General features: G+C 42.1%; 2 protein-coding genes across 2 annotated transcripts in view; one reads left to right on the top strand and one right to left on the bottom strand.

The window, feature by feature from the left end:
* The window catches only part of LOC133842005 (putative uncharacterized protein DDB_G0271606), a 29478-nt gene that overhangs the window by 2511 nt on the left and 7527 nt on the right, over nt 1-19440 (bottom strand). Inside the window, 6 exon segments of the mRNA XM_062274894.1 lie at nt 5-233; nt 297-464; nt 536-622; nt 681-725; nt 727-931; nt 1258-3391. Coding sequence (XP_062130878.1) covers nt 5-233; nt 297-464; nt 536-622; nt 681-725; nt 727-931; nt 1258-3391 — 2868 coding nt within the window.
* LOC133842006 (monocarboxylate transporter 9) lies at nt 14335-18749 on the top strand. Its single transcript, XM_062274895.1, has 2 exons — nt 14335-14582; nt 15135-18749. The coding sequence occupies exon 2, from the start codon at nt 15827-15829 to the stop codon at nt 18290-18292; it is 2466 nt and encodes an 821-aa protein (XP_062130879.1). The 5' UTR covers nt 14335-14582; nt 15135-15826; the 3' UTR covers nt 18293-18749.

The raw sequence follows: 19440 nt of genomic DNA, 5'->3' as shown, positions 1-19440 counted from the left end.
TCACTGGCATCGATTTTGAGTTCCGCAGGGAACTCAACCTTCTTTAGTATCTTTGTGCAGCCATCGGATCTGTAGTCAAAGTATTTCAAATGCAAGATGAGCACAACGGGTAACTTCTCGAGAGTCATTTGCTGCCAGGCAACCACCTCTTGTTTGGTTTTGCTGCCAGTGACACCCTCAAGCTGATCACGACCAATCAGTATCTCCAATGCCTCCTTAACCGAAGCAGCTTTCTGTTTTGTGTATAAAAAGTAATTGTTAGCATGGACTTGATCTCTGATCGGTGGCAAACTTACTTCAATGTTCAATTGCAGCGTGAAGAATGGCTGAATAACATCCGTGGAGTGTTCGCCCTCGCGTTGGAGTCGTGAACGCAGCTCGCCTCGGAAGATGTCGCTGAGTGGCGTGCGTCCAAAGTCGGTTTGGCGTGTGACGCTTCCCTTGTTGCGATTGTTGCAGATCATCTGTGTGTGTGGGTGGAAATTCATTAAACAACATTTTGCAAATCATTTGAGATATGCGCGAAAGCACTTACCTGCCAAACATCGCCTCCATCCTCCTGCTCCTGTTCCTGCTCCTCGCCATTCTGCTGAGCAGTTGGCTTGGCAATCAGCTTAATGACCTATAGAATAAATAATTTAGTATGCCATTAAATATAAAGACAACCATTTAGTACTCACTTCCAGCATCTCATCGTTGAGCTTGTTGAGAACGTAGCCCAAAAAACTCTTCGGCATCCTCTTGTCTGCCCTCGACATGCTCCTCGCGACTGTCGTTCCACAGCTTGTAGATCTCGGTGGGCTCAAAAGCCAGATCGCACTGCAGATCGACGCCAGCAAACTCATCCTTGCCCTTTATTTGAGCTGCCTTGTTGTTCACACGCAAACGTGAGCCGCCAGGCAAAGCGGAAAAGTTCGTCATATAAGACATCCTAAAAGGGAACAAGGAGAAGGTATTTTAGTTAAAGAATTTCATTTGCATATAATTCAATTTTACTGTGCGTGCAAGAAGCAGTGCATGAAGCCATCGATGGGACATTCATGCGTTACACGCTGCACCTGCATTGGCCTCGACGTTAAGCAAAGATTGCCCCCCAGAACGGAGGCAACCAATGAACGCCTGAGAGGCCAATGCCAATTGCTATGCCACAAGCGTAACACAGACGACAGCTGGACATGGTGCCGAGACGTCTGTTGACTTGCCTGTGGCTGCTAATAAACCCCCTCAACACGAACGAAACGAAACTGGGTCACTTACATGGCATTCACGGTGGGTGTCTTGACCTCGCTCAACACCGCCGCCTGCTTGGGTATGGACCGCAGCAGATTGTAGAAAGGCGCACAGCCCAGAAGCGCTTGCAATATGGAGTTGATGTAGCAGTAGTTGGAGCGATTGGTTAGACCACGTGGCCGTAGACTGATGGGCGTCAGATTGGTTTTGTGACGTGTCAGAAACTCGGCATATTTATTGGTCCATTCATCCAGCTGTGCAGCACGCGTTGGCTCCGGCTTCAACGGCTTGACCGCTGCCGAGGCGGGCGAAGCTGCCACAGCGGCAGGCACAGCCTGAGCCGAGGCAGCCGAATAGGAGAGGGTGCCGGGTGTCACAAGGGGAGCAGTTGGCGCTGGCACTGGAGTTGGCGATTGCAATTGCTGATGCACACTCGCAGTCGAAGCTGCTGGCAATTGCTGCTGCTGTGATTGTTGTTGCTGCTGCTGTTGCTGGGCTGGCAATTGATGTGGTTGCTGCTGCTGCGGCGGAGCCAGCTGCAGTTGCGGTTGCAGTTGTGGTTGCTGCTGTAATTGTTGCTGTTGCTGCTGCTGTTGTTGCTGGGACTTGTTGCCGTCGTAGGGCGCCACTTTGGCCACTGGCTTCGAGCTGAAGAGGCTGGCCCATGATTTTTGCACGCTGTCCCCGCTGCTGCTGCTCTGCGATGCGGGCGGCACTGGTGGCGCCAAATTGAGCGCTGGCTGTGCTGGCTGCTGCTGTGATGCTGCTGCACTGAACGTTGTTGTGCTTGTTGTTGTTGTCTCGCTGCTGAAATTGTGTGAGACAAACTTTGTTTTGCTCACAAAGGATTTGCCACCAGCTGAGGCAGCATGTTGTTGTTGCTGGTGTTGCTGATGGTGCTGTTGTTGTTGTGGCTGCTGCTGTGCTGGTTGTTGCGATTGCTGCTGCTGCTGTTGGGGCAGCACTGTGGCATTGTTTGTGCTATTGGACTGGTTGCTGTCAATGGACGTCTGTTGTTGAAACTGATGCGGCGCTGCTGTAATGCTTGCCGTTGAGGTAGTTGTTGTTGTTGTTGCTGCATTGCTGTTGCTGTTGCTCTGATGTTGCTGCTGTCCACTAATTTTGCGCTCCAGCGGTGGCGCTGTGCTGGCCACTGGCGATGAGGGCACCTTCATGGTGCCATATGTGCGCATTTGTGGCTGATTGCTGCCGTTGTTGTTGTTGCTGCTGCTGCTGTTGCTGCCACTGCTGCTGCTGTTGTTGTAACTGGTTTGGTAGTGCTGCTGTTGCTGGTAGTGCTGTTGATTGGTATAAGTCTTGGTCGGGTGACTGTAGGCACCGCCACCACTCGAGGAGGAGCCACTGCTGGACTGCTTATTAAAGCTGCTGTTGCTGATGTTGTTGGTGGCACCACTTGGTGGTGCAGTTGCTGTGGCAGCCGTGGCTGTGGCAGCCAATGCAGCACCGCCGTTATTGACAGTGTTTGGCGATGCTGTCACCGCCACCGACTGTGTGGACTTCTTGTGTTGCGAAGAGTTGGTCCACGACATGGTTTTGGTGGTCTGATTGGCGGAGTCGTTGCTGCCCTGGTGATGGTGATGATGATGCTGCTGATGGTTGTACTCTGATGAATATTTGCGGCGCACTTGTTGTGCATTGTTGTTGTATTGCTGCTGCGGTGGCTTGCGCTGTTGCTGTGGTTGCTGTTGTGGTTGTGGTTGCTGCTGCTGTTGTTGTGGCTGCTGCTGGGCATGTTGCTGCTGTGGAGCATGCTGCTCATGGTAGCTGGGCTGCACCTGCTGCTGCTGCTGTGGTTGCTGCTGTTGTTGTTGTTGCTGTGGCTGCAGCCCAACTGGCGAAGTTTGTTGCTGCTGATGCTGCTGAGTTGCTGGTGCTGCTGCCGTCTGTTGTTGTTGCTGCTGTAATTGGGGTGCAACAGTGGCAACAGAGACCGCCAAATTAGTCGTTTGTTGTTTTTCAATCAGTTGCTGTGGTTGCTGTTGCTGCTGTTGTTGTTGCTGCTGTTGCTGTTGTTGCTGATATTCCAGCTCGAATTGCTGCTGCTTCTCGTTGCTGGCAATCAAAGTCTCATCCAAAGCCGCCTCGCTGCCCTTTTTGTTGTTGTTATTATTGTTGTTGTTGGCCACCAGCGTTTTATCAACTGCAAAAGAGAAAGAATTTCATGCATTAATACAAAATTTATCAAGCATGTTGCAAGTTATCTGTGTAGGTCAAGTGCTGACCTCTAGGGAAGGCGACAGCAGCAACGCATACTTAATCCGCCAAACCAATTGCTGATGTGCAGCGCATACAAAATAATTTACAATATCATCAACATAATTGATACCAATTGATGTTAAATGAGCTACACACAAATTTCTCAACGGAAATTTAGGCTTCTCTTCTCTTTTTTTTTTGTGTTTTTGTGTTTTGTTTAATTGATTTGTTTGTTTGACATTCGAACACAATTTGGTAAAGACAAGGGTAAAAATAAGGCAAGTGTTTGCTTTGTAATTGTGGATTTAGGTTGATGGAAAAGTAGCTCAAAATAGCAAAAAGTCAATAGGAAATTAGTTCACACATCGCATCGCACATCGCTAATCAGCAGAGACAATACAGATCCGCCTGATCAATAATAGAATATAAATATTGTTAGAGAAAACTGAGAGTTGATTCACTGCACTTTAATCGGACACTTCTAACAGCAACAAGAATAACAAAAAGCAGACCACTAGAGATAACTGTCACAATGAACAATGGGTTCACAATGTTTGTGCCGGCGACAACAGTTGTTATTGCCCAGAGAGCGTTGATAAGAGGCATGCCGCATATCGCTGCCGCCTGTTGCTGTTACTGTTGCTGTCCAATCAATTTGTCAGCCATTTGCAGTAAATAGAAAATAACTGAACTTAATCCATGTCAATTTCAGCGGATATAAAGTGCGATTACAACAACACTATCGTGTTGGTAAATCATAATCAACACCTCGGAGTAAAGACTATGCGACAGCAGTTTCAGACGATAAACCCGAAACGATTAACGATAACACACACCCATCAGGGGGGGCAGCAAATGACGTTATCAGTGCACACACACACACACACGTGATGCACTGAAGCAGTCAATGAGATGCTGCTATTTGCTATTAATAAATGCCTAATTAATAATCCCAGCTGAGCATGAGAATCGAGGTGCTTTACTCTGCTCTGCTTTGCCATTGGGGTCTCGCCCCATGTATTAACAATTACGCGCCGCTGTAAATATTAACACTTGATAAGCACAACAACAACAACAACAACAAGAATCAACTGGACAAGGCTGTTGATTCTCCACAGCTCATGGCCATTGGGGATTGTGGGATTGGGGGTCTGTAAATGTGGGAAATGCTGCAAAAGTGGAGCACACACTCACTTCAAAGTTTGCCCAGTTGATTAACTGATTCATCTCGCAATCACAAGATTTGCCAAGTGAAGCCATGAACAGCAAATCGAATCAAGACAAAGTGCCTTTAAATCACACACCTGGGAATCGCAGCGTTGAAATATGATTAAGATGTATCAATAGGGAATACATGACTTATGCTTTTGTAGTACAAATTTTTAAAAGACAGAGAGAATCTATCTCAATTTAGAATTTATGAAAAGCAGCCTGCTTCATTGTAAAATCAGGCTTACGTCTAAAATATAAAATTGTTTACAATAAACGCATCAAATAACGCATTAAATAAATCAAAAATTTATATCAATTAGTTAGTCATTAATTGTTTAGCTTTGTTAGCTTCATTTGAAGAAAGTTTAGAATATATTTAAAATGCATTTGTTACCTTCAAAACTAATTGAAGCTTGAACTCGGATCATCTTTAATGTGTGAAGGTGTCTGAGATCTTAGTTGCTATGATTCATCTCTCATTGCAATAAGGAATTGTATTCTTAATTTCAATAAAATAATAATAACTTTTAGTAGTAGAGCATATGTTTCTTGTTTAATACGCTTCATGCTGAAGTAATTTTTGGATACAAAATAGACTAAACTTTTCCCCAATCAACACTTAATTAAGTGTTTGTTAATTATTGCACTTTGTCTTACATCTTTCGAACAAAGTTCAGCGTCTATTTAGAATACAGTTCCAGTATTCACTATAAAGTTGAAATAAATCCAACAACTTAAACTCAGATTATATTAAAAACTAATGTTTATCATATCAAGTGCTGAAGTTATTTTTAAATGAAAAATAGATTAGATAGATTTTGTTAAATCAGCACTTCAATCAATTAAAGTGCTTAATATTAAATGGAAAACTGATTGTACAATCATAACAAATTATTTAAAAATAATATTAGGTTGTTTGGTAATGACATACCGGTTTTTTATTGATTTTTGACGACAATTTTAAAATAGTTAGCATTGTCCGATTTAAGTGCTTTATGTACCGTTCTCTTCGATGATTTTCTGCCATTTTGATGGTAACTTGGATATGCCTCTTCTAAAGAAGTCCTTGTCCCTACTGGCACAAAACTCGGCGATTCGATTTTCACAATCCTCCCTTGAACTCAATTTTTGTCCATCGAAAAAATTTTGCATGGCCAAAAACAGATGGTAATCGCTTGGAGCAATGTCCGGTCTATAAAGTGGATGCATTAACACTTCCCAACCAAGCTCCCGTAGCTTGTGATGCGTCACCAAAGATGTATGGGGCCTGGCGTTGTCATGATGGAACACAACGCCCTTACGATTCACCATGGCTGGCCGCTTCTGTTCAAGTGCAATCTTCAATCGCTCCAGTTGTTCACAGTAGAGGTCAGAATTGATGGTTTGGCCATAGGGCAACACTTCATAATGGATAATTCCTCTGATATCCCACCATACACTCAGCAACACCTGTTGCTGGCTTTGCCACCGTTTGAGTCGACTCACCGTGCTTCGACCAGGATCTTTTACGCTTTATGTTGTCATATGTGATCCATTTTTCATCACCAGTGACTAACCGATCCAGAAATGAGTCGAGTTTATTACGGTGCAACAAAGATTCACAGATTGATACACGGTCGAAAAGATTTTTTTTTGGGATAACTCATGAGGCACCCATACACCGAGCTTTTTTTGTTAAATTTTTCGACTTTAAATGCCTATGGACGGTTTCCGTGCTTAGTTGCAGCTCCTCTGCGAGGGTTCTAATAGTCACATGACGATCTCGATCCACTATTTCTATGATTTTATCCGTATCAACGGTCACTGGTCGTCCGGAAGGCGTGGGTGTTTCGGCATCAAAATTGCCACTTCGGAATCGCCTAAACCACTGTTCGGCGATTTGAATCGAAAGTTTGTTATCTCCTAAGACAGCAATAATCTGTCTGCGAGAATCCGCAGAAGTTTTTCCTTGTGCGAAATAAAATTTAAAATTTGCCCGAATTTCTGCGTTTGTGAACTCCATTTCAATCGATTGTAATTTTTTAACGTGGAAGCTCATGTAAACAAACTATATGTCATTTTAAAGGTGATGCCAATACCTTTGAAACGATATATAGCATTGCCAGATACGATTATATTTGACTTCACAAAAGAAGCCCGAAATTTTAATGTAAAAACCGGTATGTCATTACCAAACAACCTAATAATTACTGAATTTCTTTCCAAAGTATCTACTCTTTTAAAAAGAATAATCAAAATCCAATACTTACTCATGTGTAAGTACGAAATCGTATTCCAGCACATTTGGGATATCTTTTATCTTCCCTTTTCACAAATTTAATTTTTTTTCAACTTGAATAAAACAACTTTAAAATATTTACAGTTGACTCAATTGTGAGATGCTTACTTTGCTCTCAGTCTCAGTCTCGTATGCCAAAAATTCCATTGAAACTTGTGAGAGATCATTTAAGATCAGATGAGATTTGGCGGGGGCGAAACAAGCCCCTCTTTATATATTTGTATATCTTGGCACATGCTCGGAAAGCAAGGGTAAAGAGAAGGCGCGACAGACGCGATTAGAAAATGTGTGTACATCAAATAGACTATTAACAATTTCTTTGACCAGCGCAGAGCAGAGAGGCTATTTAAAGTTTCATTAGCATTTGGATCATAACGAATGCTTTCAGTGTACAATTAAAAGGCAATGATAAATACGAGTACGATATTATATTTACCCCATAACGTCATATGACAAAGAGAGCAACCCCGGTCAGAATCGGATTTCCAACAACAACCGACACAATACAACAAATGGAATTTTGAATACAGAGTGCGAGTGTTAATTAATTTCAATTAGCGTATAACGAGAGCAACAACAAAAAATATAGATGAGAGACGATAGAATTGGAACTCTCAAAAATGAAATGGAAATTTATAGAACATGAGAATGCAGTCAGTATTAAAATATACTAAGTGTGAGTTAAAATATTATAAGCGACGATGAAAGAAACTAGAATTGGAACTCTCATAATTAAATGGAAATTTATCCAACAAACAAAACTTTGTCTAATTAGATGAGAATGCAGTCAGTATTAAAAATATACTAAGTATGAACTAAAATATAATAATTCATACTTTGACAAGTGATAGAAATAGAACTCTCAAAAAGAAGAATGCAGTCAGTATTAAAAATATACTAAGTATAAATTAAAATATTATAAACAATGCCTAGGGAACAGAGAATATACAATTGGAACTCTCAAAAATGAAATGGAAATTTGTAGAACACAATTTTGCAATCTAGTCTGATGCGAAATATTAATGCTAAGTAGAAATAAAATATTAATTCATACTTAGAGGCGATAGATCAGAAGTTCTCAAAAATTAAATAAACATTTATAGAACTTGGCGGTCTTGTCAGATGAGAATAGCCAGTATTAAAATATACTAAGTATAAATTAAAATACACACAACTTTGCAGTCTAGTATTAAAAGAATACTAAGTATTAACTAAAATATAATAACTCATACTTTGACAAATGATAGAATTAGAACTTTCAAAAATAAAATGAAAATTTATAGAACACAACTTTGCAGTCTAGTATTAAAAGTATACTAAGTATGAATTAAAATATTATAAACTGTGCCAGGGTGTCAGATTTGGGTGCGACGACGACGATGAGCGTGAGAGAGAGAGAGAGAGAGCGAATGAGAGAGTTGCATTGTCACAAGGTTGGCTGGATAATTACAGACCTGAGCGCACAGGTAAATTTTACAACAACAACAAAGGCAGTAACAATAACAACAACAACAAGAGGCAAACATGTTACGGCTAATAATAGCAGACAGCAACAACAACTAATAAAATTTGAATGCAACAATGCAAACAAGGAAATCGTCATGACACGAAAACGCGAAAGCGACAGCGACAACGACAACAAAACGCGACTGTACTTCACTTTAACACATGTGGCACCCGACTTGTTCCCAGAGGGGGGAAGCAGCCAGAGGGGGTGAGTGCATTAGAACAGTTTCATGTCGCCTCCTCTTCTCTCTCCACACACACACACACTTGACTGGACAATTTCGCTTTCAATTTCACTGAGGAACGGAACACACAGAACTGTGCTACGCTCGGCTGTATAACAGTTTTATTTACATTACGCAAATGAATTTGTTGCGAGACGCATTTCAATCGAGATTTTGTTACTACGTTTTGTTGCCATTGTTGTTGTGCAATCCTATTTGATATTTAATTGATTTTCCTATCCGACACAAAAACGGGGTCATCAGCATGGAGAGGAGAGGAGAGGAGAGGAGAGCGCAGCCCCCCCATCCACAGACATCGTCTAGCTGTCGGCTCTGCTCTGCTCTCAGTTTCTGTTGTTGTTATTGAACGCGCGATTTTATTCAATTTTTATTAGCGGCAACAACAATGACAACTCAAACAACAATAACAACAACAACGATTGCCGCCGCATTCAACTAATTTGTATTTGGCTTATGAATTTTAAACAATTGCCGGGAATATCTCCGACTGAATGAGACACAGCTTCCCCACCAATTGAGCCGAGCAGAGCAGAGCATTAGAAATAGAAATTTGTTATTTAATTAAAATACATAAAAATAAATAAAGCCAAGCAATCAATGCTTGAACAAATTTATACATATTTTACAAAGCAAATTTCACAATCAACAAGTGAATCACTCTATTTAATTGTGTTTATCATCAAGTGAACTTTAGCACAAGTTTTGTTGTGTTTTTTATCAATGAACCAAAACAGAAGCCGAATTTTTTATGTTCAAGTTAAGTTCATTCAGAATTCTTTCACTTGCTATCTAAAGACATGTGTTTTCTTCAAGAGTTTATTGTACCCGTTAAATGAAGAAGAAGAGAATCCGTCTGCCCGTCTGTCCATGCTTAAAAACACTTTAATCTCAGGGATCTTAAAAGTTACAATCAACTAAATTTGATATAATGATCTTTAAGTAGATCGATGACTTATCTCTTTACCATATATTTAATTTTCTTTTGGTTTATGAGATTAAAAAAGAAGAAAAGAATTCCTATATAATGTATCATAAAATATTATAATTTATGCCAGAGGAATAGAGAACATAAAATTGCAACCCTTAATTTCATTTTTAAAAGACTGATGAATGCGGTCAGTTTTAAAAGTATGCAAAGTATGAAATAATTTTAATATACACAATGATTTACTATTTTAATTCATACGTGAAGACGCGAAAGATTTGGAAGTCTCAAAAATGAATTGGAAGTTTATAGATCACAACTTTAAAGTCTAGTCAGATAATAATAAAATTAGTATTAAAATATACCAAGTATGAAATCTTATATCATACTTATATCTTATATAGGTATAAAATCTTATATCGTATTGCATAGAATATTTCTATTTAGCATTGATTTTTTTACATAATTTCAAACACGTTTACTTGTAAAGATCATCAATTATTTGTTTTAGCCTTTAGCTACTCAATTTCACGAACTATTTTATATTCTATATAGAAAGAAAAAGTATTCAAATGTGCAGTGTTTCATTGTCGAACTAATTCAAATTCATATCATTCGCAAATAGATAAAAAGCTTTGACATATTTGCTAAAATGTGTTTGTTCACTCGACAAAAGCATTGATTTCCTTTTATATTACTAATATAATGCAGTAATCTATCACAGCATGAGCAATTGTGTATTATTATAGCAATACATGCAAAATTAGTCACATTACTTTGCATGAATCGACGCAGAACAAAAATAGAAACAACATGACTAGTTAATACTCTTTGCATAAATAGAAACCAACCAACAACTCAGTCACGCTTTTTAAAATGTATCCACAATAAACAAATTAATTAACTTTTAAAACTGACGACTGCACAAAATAATTTATTGCTAAGCGAAAAGTTGAAAGCATAAATGCAATAAACAAATAAAGCGTGATGTCAGACGACGATCGTTCGTTCACACACGTGGTGTGTAATTGTTATTGTTGTTGTTACTGATAAGAAATCTGGCCAACAATTTGTCGTATTATGGGCGTTTGGCTGCGATGACAAACAAATAGTAAACACACTCAACTCGACTCGACTGGAAAATGCGGCCTGGCAACAGTAGCAAATTGAATGAAACACCCTGTTGTCACCCTGTTGTCACCCTGTTGTCAGTTGCCAGTTGCCCCAATTCGAAATTGTTGTTGCTGCTGCAATTCAATTGAATTCATTTGTGTCAATTTACAATAAATAATAGCCAAATAGAAGTGCAGTATACAATAAGCCAAAGAAAATTGCATAATGCTCAAAGAGACGACGACGACGACGACGACGACAAAATGCGGCACGCGACCTTCGTCTGAAGCAGCCACAACATCGCACCGCAGCTGTCAACAGCACTAACGGTAAAACAACAAACAACCGTAAAACGTTTTCTTATCAATGAAGGTGGAAAGAACTAGCCAACAAATAATTTACGAGCGAAGACGACGACAACGACTCGTGGCTATAAAGTGAGGCGGTGATTATATTAAGCCATTTTTCTTGAAGCTTCTTTTCGTTGAGCGTTGTGTGTGTGGCAGATAAGCATCGATTGCTTGATTGGCAAAGGCAAAATGGGTGATAAGGGGGAACTGAAGTGCGTTAAAGGATAACTGAAAGTAAAACTGACAGCTTGACAACTGAAAAAAATATGAAACGAGGCAGCAAAGTAGCAAATGGAACTGAAGCAGGATATCAGTGGCAGGCAGCATTCAGCATTCACGGGAGCACATCAAGGACATCGGTGTGTATCCTGCCTGGCATTAACATATAAATGCGTATAACAGTTGTGGAGCGTGGCGTGGGCAGCCGAAGCAGAGGCGGCAGCAATGTCATCTACTAGATACAAATGTATCTAGCAGGTACAAAAAAAAAAACAGAGGCCAAACTCACAAAACGGGGAAATGAGCTACAATCGATGCGATGCACAGCAAAAGCAACAAGTAAAGCAAAAAAAATACAACAACAACAACAAAAGTGCAAAATAAAAAGAAATAAAAGTTGGCAGGCAGCAGCAACAACTGCGTCATTTTGTGTAAAATTGTTGTATCTATTTAATATTGGCAGCAAAGACTACAGCTGGTGCATCTAGAATATATATATCTATAGTAGATATATAATCAGATCGAGTATATGTGCAAAGATGGACAAAGTCACAGCGTAAAAAATTACACAAAAGCGCAGCACATTGACTGTGTGACAGACAAAGTGTCTCGGGGCGCGCACAACGCGGCGTATGCGCAATTTCAATTTCATTTCCCGAAGAGGCACAAAGACAAAAGACTAAAGGAAAGCACAACAACAACAACAACAACAACAAATGATCAGAAGAAGGTTGTTAAGAAATTCTTGAACTGGCCCAGCAGAGGCGTTGGCATTGTCTAGATGCAGATACAGATACAAATACAGATAGAGAGAGAAAGAAATTCGTCGATGATATACGATTGTTTACTGTGTGAGAAGTATCTATAAAAGCGCATTCAACTCGTGCACATAAGGAAAATCTGTGATGAGCGAGGGAAAAACCAATTGCAATCAGCAGTTTTTAAGATATTAAAATGTTGCTAATGACTTGTTCATCCCCCTTGATAATTCCCATTTAATCTCAGCTTTGCATTTTCCTCTGCATATTTCTGGCAACTTAAATTGCTTTGTTGGCATTTCTGTGTTTTCTGTTGGAACTCTTGTTGTCACCTGCTCTTGCTGCTCGGCATTTCTGTATTTCTGGCTTGTGGCCCAAAACAATTTCGATTGTGAAATTGTGCAACAAATTCAAACACCTGCTGCTTTGTGGTTTATTGTGTGCGGGTGCGAGGGCGATAGAAAGCAAAAAGTTTGCCGAGTTCTGTCAACCTTATGCATTTCAACTTGAACTCACGCAATAAATGTGTTTTGCGGTACAACATTTTAGCGCATTAAATTTCACTTTTCTTTATTATAATACTTGGTATTAATATGGCCTAAACTAACGGTCAATTTCCTGGCCATAATGCCAACAGCTACTACCAAGAGTGCTGTAATGTGGTTTAAGTAAAGGAGAAAGCAAAAACAGTGCAGGAGGCTGACTAATGCGCTAATAATACAGTAAATCAACTTACGAGAGCACAAAAGCAAAACGTCAAGGGCTGGCGCCCTCTGGCGTTGACCCATAAGTCATGTATGTATGTGTGTGTGTGTGGGTGTGCGTGCTACCATTTTTATGAATGACATTGAGCACGTACACACACACGCACACACACTTACACACTTGAGTTAAATGGACATCCTCGGAAGAGAGCTAGACAAAAAGGCACTTTAAGAGACGTTTCAATTTTTCAATTTACTTTCCCTCTCTTAAAGCACTCGCATTATCTACGACGACTTTTGTATTTGGCAAGTATTTGTTTATGAGCTAAAAGTCTAAAAATAATCCATTTATTGACCAATATAAACTGTGAAATTAACACGATTCGTTCGCTTATCAACCTAAAAACAATGCCAAAATGCTGCAATGACTGAAAACGCGTTAAGATACGACCAAGACATGCTGAAATTACGAAATTGCCAACTCCCCAAGACGACCTCGTGTTCTCCGCCAGTGTCGGCGCCTAAAAGTCGGCACACCAAAAAATTTTCACTGCTCACACACACACACACGCATATGCACAGTGGTTAGAGTGACATGGAAAAAAGTAAAAGTTTGAAAGTCGCAAGTTAACCTTTAACCTAAATCACAACTAAGAGCAACAGTTTACGCTCTTATATGCCAAACTGTTATACCAGGCAAAAGTGTTATACGCGTGCCGGTTTCCCTTCAAGAAGAAGAACAACAAGAACAAGAAAGGTAACGGTGAACGCGTCGTTTAAGAACTACAAAGTGAAGACTACCCTTAAAGAAAGTGCGTCATAAATATACGTAGAGAGGGTAGTTTGCACAACCCCAAAGGGGGTTGCTAGGCCGATGAGACTACTGTTCTGTGCAAAGTTGTTTTTGTGTGAAATCTGTGTATCAAACGCAACTGTAGCCAACATTCCTGCCTTCTGCTTGCTGCCGCTGCGTCTGCTGACTGTTATCGTTGTTGTTGTTGCTTTTGGCACAATGTGCAAATCAGCTGTTTCTGTCGAGCGCAACCCTTGCGCCGCATACCTGTAAACCCAAGCAAATGTACAAGCTGTCAAGAGAGCGCAAGATAGTGAGAGAGCGAGAGAGCGCGTGCAAAGACAAAGAGAGCTTTTGTGGCCAGGTGGCCAGAGAGAGCGTCGAGCAGCGACTGTGAGAGAGAGCGGGAGCTTGCGCGCTTGAACTTCAAATGCATTGCATGAAAAATAGACATCGCAATGTCAGCAACCGCATGGCGAGAACATTGTTTTTTTTTTATGTTGTTTTTTGCATTTTTGTTGCCAGCTTGCTCGCTTGTTGTTGTTTGCTGTAATTGAAATTGTGTTTGCTGTATCCGATGAGGTTATATCTAGATATGTGCATGTGTATGTGGAATTGTAGTTGTTGCTTTTACATTTGTTTTGCGTTTTTTTGCCTTTGCATTCTCACTTGGCTGCCTGTTTTTTTTTCTTTTGTATATGTCAGTATAACAGTTCGGGTTCTAACAGCCCCATTCGGTTTTCGACGTCTGTTGGTTACGACGAATTTTCATTTTATATCGAACAGTGCAGCAGTGACGACGGATACACGCCGTCAGTGTGTGTTTGGTGTGCTCTTTTTGTTGGTATCTCTCGCGACGCACAAAGAATTCAAATCGCTGAATACACCCCAAAAACAACAATAAAAAACATACAGCAATATTAAATTTGTAAAATATATAAACAACGAAATTGGCCATTCTTCGGTTGATGTGTTGCACATGATGTATGCAACTCTCGACGTCAATTGCTGTTGTGGTAAAGTGTGAAACACGTAAGCTCAGAGTTCCGTGTATTATTGTCGTTGTTCTTGTTCTTGTTGTTGCCTCTCTGCCGCTGCCTTCGCAGTTCACATTTTATCGATCACACGTTGCGGGGCCGTCGTTCGACAAGCGAAGCTTTTCGTTTGCTTTATTTGCGCTCTTTTTCTGCTGACGCCGAAGGAATTTTCGTATTTTTTATACACATTTGTACAATCAAATTTCAATACTCAACAAATTATACAATTTGCAATTGCATTGCCATCACATCAAGTACGTACAGCACCCCCAAAAAGCAGCGCGGTCGCGACGCTAACAGCAACGGCAACGGCAGCAATGCAAAAATATGCCATAGATAAAAGCAGCAGCATGTACTAGCCGCAAAAGCAAAAGCAAAAGTAAAGCACAACAAATCGAGTCAACGCAAAGACAAAAGCAGCAAAAGCATAGAAAAGTCAAAAGGCAAAAGCAAAGTCAAAAAACAATAACAACAATACACACGTTTTGCGTTTGCTGCACATCCACCAATCGAATCTCAAACCAAAAATTTTATATTGAACAAAAAGCACACAACATTTTACAACGTGACAAATAGCAAAACAAACTTTAACGAAAATCGGCAAAAATATTTCATGAAAATGCAGTGTTGTTTTGTTTGTATGTGACGGCGACGACGACAACTGTCGATAATGCATAAGAACTTTGAAGCAATAACAATTCAAGAATAACAACACACACGCGCACACACACTGCACACACACATAACGGCAGTTTAAGCTTCACAACTTAAGAGAGGGCGCGAGAGCGAGAGCACCTCGAGTGGGAGTAGCAGCAAACGAGAACGAGAGCGAACGCGCGCAAAGATAAAACATAGTAACAGCAACAGCAATAGCAGCAGAGGCAGCGACGTCGACGTCGACGGCGGCCGTTCTAAGGCTCGCATAACTCGTAACGGCGTCGAGCGTGACACTTCGGCCACGCATAACGCAGACAATTCGTCGACTACTCCCAACGAACTCCACTTGCAAGGAGCTTGTTGGTGTGCGGGCAGCAAAAAGCAACGCGCGGCAGGCATCAAGTGAAAACGAAAACGAAAACACAAATCGAAATTGAAACTGAAATTGAAATTGAATTTCAAGTTGAAAGCTCGCTCAAGTGCATGTGTGTGTGTGTACAGCAAAAAACTAACGGTGCTGTAAATCAAAGCAATTAAGTAAAGCAAACACCAAAAAAAAAAAAAAGAAACAAATTTTCAAAGATGGTGGACAGCAACAGCAATGCAGCAGCCGCAGGCACAGTGGGCAATTCGGCGGCACGCCTGCGCAAATTCGAACGCACCGACAGCGAACTTGCCTGCGAGGAAGCAGCTCGTCTAACCGCCGAGCAAAACAGTCCCGAAGACGATGAGGACGACGAGGAGGAGGGTGAAGGAGAAGGCGACGATGAGGATGAGGTTAGCGTCTATGGGGAGCTGCCGCCACCGCCGGACGGTGGATATGGTTGGGTCATCTGCTTCGCCAGCTTCATGTGCAACATGATTGTCGACGGCATCGCCTACACATTCGGCATCTTCCTTGAGGAGTTCGTTGCCTACTTTCACGAGGGCAAAGGCACCGTCGCCTGGGTGGGCAGTCTGCTCTCCGGTGTCTATCTGAGTGCTGGACCCATTGTCTCGGCTCTGGCCAACAAATATGGATGTCGTGCTGTTTGTATTGCGGGCAGCATCATTGCCTGCATCGCATTCGTGCTGAGCACGTTCAGCACGAATGTCAGCATGTTGATGGCCACCTATGGCTTCATGGGCGGCTTTGGCTTCGGCATGATTTATTTGCCCGCCGTCGTTGCCGTCGGTTATTACTTCGAGACGAAACGTTCCCTGGCCACGGGCATCGCTGTCTGTGGCTCGGGCTTTGGCACCTTTGCCTTTGCCCCGCTGGCTACTTATCTGCTGGAGGAGTACGGCTGGAAGAATGCGCTGCTCATCTTTGCGGGGCTGATTCTCAACTGTGCCATCTTCGGTGCTATGATGCGTCCCCTCACCTATCCCAAGAAGAAGCGCGTTAAGCCGCTGATGCAACGCATGTACGAGGAGAAGCAAATGCAGCTGGAGCGCGGCTCTTTTGCGGGTTCCCACTTCATGGTCCAGCTGCCCGATGGCACTATGGAACGCAAGCTCAAGATGCCACTTAACGCTGATCCGGGTGTGCATTCCAGCCTCAATCTGGAGCTGTTGGCGCAGCAATCGGGTGGCCTGCATCCGGTGTCCACGCTGCCCACCATCACCGAGTCCAAGGTGGTTGAGGTGAATGCCCAATCTCCGCCTCAGAACAACGGCAATGCTGATAGCAACGGTCAATTGTCCGCCCGATCCGGTCGTCGCTCGCATCGCAACTCCGAGTCGGAGCACAGTCCTTATCAGTCACAGGATGCCATGATACGCAATGCCTCGCAGCCCGCCTTCCTGGCCGGCGATCATCAAAGTCTTCCCAAGAATGGCTCCGTGCCGTCCTTCAGTCGGGTGCGCAAAACATCCGCCTCGGAACGTTATCAACCCTCGTTGGCGGCCATTCGCGCCTCGTCACGTGGCGACATCGAAGCAGGCGCTGGCGGGGATTTCAACACGTCAAAGTTGTCGCTGTCACAGCGTCAGGGCAGCTCCAGCGGCAGTGCCGGACGCATGGTGCGTCCCATGTCGCGTAAGGACATCTTCTACTCCGGATCCGTCACGAATTTGCCCCAATATCAGTCGCAAAAGTCGCTGACCAACTATCGCAACTCGGTGCTGTCCCTGACCAAGTACGAGAAGAGCATGCAGAGCATGCGTCTGGATCCGTTGGCCGAGGCGGACAAGCATCGCGAGGAGTACGATCTGTGTCCCTGTCTGGGCATTCCCGACTCGGTCAAGTCCGTGTTCAACACCATGCTGGACGTGAGTCTGCTCAAGGATCCCGTCTTCATGCTGATGGGCGTCTCCAACATCTTCGGCATGGCCGGCTTGTATGTTCCCTTCGTCTATCTGGTGGATGCGGCCAAGGAGCACGGCATTGCCAAGAACGATGCTGCGATGCTGTTGTCCATCATCGGCATCACAAACACCGTGGGACGTGTCGTCTGCGGTTGGGTGGCGGATCTGCCGCAAGTCAATTCGCTGCTGCTCAACAACATCTGTCTGCTGATCTCGACGGTGGCGGTGACCCTGACGCCACTCTGCTACAGCTACAGCGCCTACATTGCCATGTCGATTGCGTTTGGCATCGCCATCTCTGGCTACATTTCGCTCACGTCAATTATCCTGGTCGATCTGCTGGGCCTGGACAAGCTCACCAATGCCTTTGGCCTGCTCATTTTGTTCAGAGGATTCGCCGCCCTGATTGGCACACCGCTGGCCGGTGCCATCTATGATCTGACCCACACCTACGATCTGCCCTTCTACATGGCCGGAGCCCTGTTTGCCATCTCGACGGCGACCAGCTTCATGGCGCCGTGCATGAAACGCTTCAGCAGCTCGAATGAGACGCCAGTGCATGTGGAGACACTGACGCCCATCGATGAGGAGCAGGGCGAGGATGGCGAAGAGGAGGATGAGGATCAACCAATCACCATAGTGCCCAAGATCATCAAAACTCTGCCCAGTCCACTGCAGGAGGAGCCGCAGCAACAGTTTCCCCCCACGTCTGGGACACAGAAGGCATCGACGACGACAACAACGGAATCAAAGCTCTAAGCATGAGAAGTGAATTTACAACAACAGCAACAAAGTGGAAGTGAAGAGAAACTATAATTATAAAACAATAAACAAAAACAAGTCAAGTACGAAGAAAGAGAAGAGAGAGAGAGGGGATCATGAGAGACAGAGAGCGATATTTTTCTAGCAACTTATACAAAGGAGAGCGAAGTCAAGACGGATCCAGAGGGGAAAAGAAAGAGAGAAGCAGATCAGCCGGAGAAGTGAGCAGCAGGGACAGGGACAAGTCCAGGGTCCAGGCAAAGTATTGAATAGAGCACACAAAGAAAACTATATACAAAACAAAAACACAAAAAGAGTGCATGTAAATCGTATATATATAATATATATATCGATGCCGATGCCGAAACTATGCCTAAGCAAAAAAAAAGAAAACTATTCATACAAACTAAATATATAGTATACAACAAATTGATAAATTATAGCAAACAAACTTGGCTTAGCTTCTCGATGATAAGATTGTAGCCATATATACAACTATAAAATATATATATATATATTAGCTATATAACAATATAGAAACACACACACACACACAGACACGCTCACTTTGATAAAAAACCCTGATCGATAAATATAGTCTCAACAATAGCAACAACTTCAGCTACAGCTATAGCTACCACACACAGCAACAAGTCTACATTGTAAAATATTTTTTATTATTTGTTTGTTAAATTTTACGATTTTCTTTAATTATTGTGTATTTTATTGCTATTATTATTATTATGAAGATGATGTTTATTATTAATGATTATTGCTAAATATATATGTATTACGGATAAACTCTCGATCTATATAATTATTACTATAACTGTATAACTGTTGTTGTGCATTCGTTGTTATACGGCAAGTGTTATAAATGTGTCATACGACCTAAATGTAGTAGGTAAAAAAACCAAAAACAAAAACCAAGTAGCGATTTAGCAAGCAAAATACAAATTTAAATTGAAAAACAAAAAACAAAAAACGAAACGAGTGTGTAAACCTTTTTGGTAGTAGTTAGTTATATTTTCGTATGTAAACTAGAGAAGGCAAAGCGATGATTAAGTTGTAAATTGTAAGAGAACAGCAACAACTACTATATAACAAATTATTATGCTAAAACAACAAAATACAAATAAATTTTA

This window comes from Drosophila sulfurigaster, chromosome 3 (genome assembly GCF_023558435.1).
Source record: "Drosophila sulfurigaster albostrigata strain 15112-1811.04 chromosome 3, ASM2355843v2, whole genome shotgun sequence".
Classification (NCBI taxonomy): domain Eukaryota; kingdom Metazoa; phylum Arthropoda; class Insecta; order Diptera; family Drosophilidae; genus Drosophila; species Drosophila sulfurigaster.
This window is presented reverse-complemented; position numbering and strand designations above follow the sequence as displayed.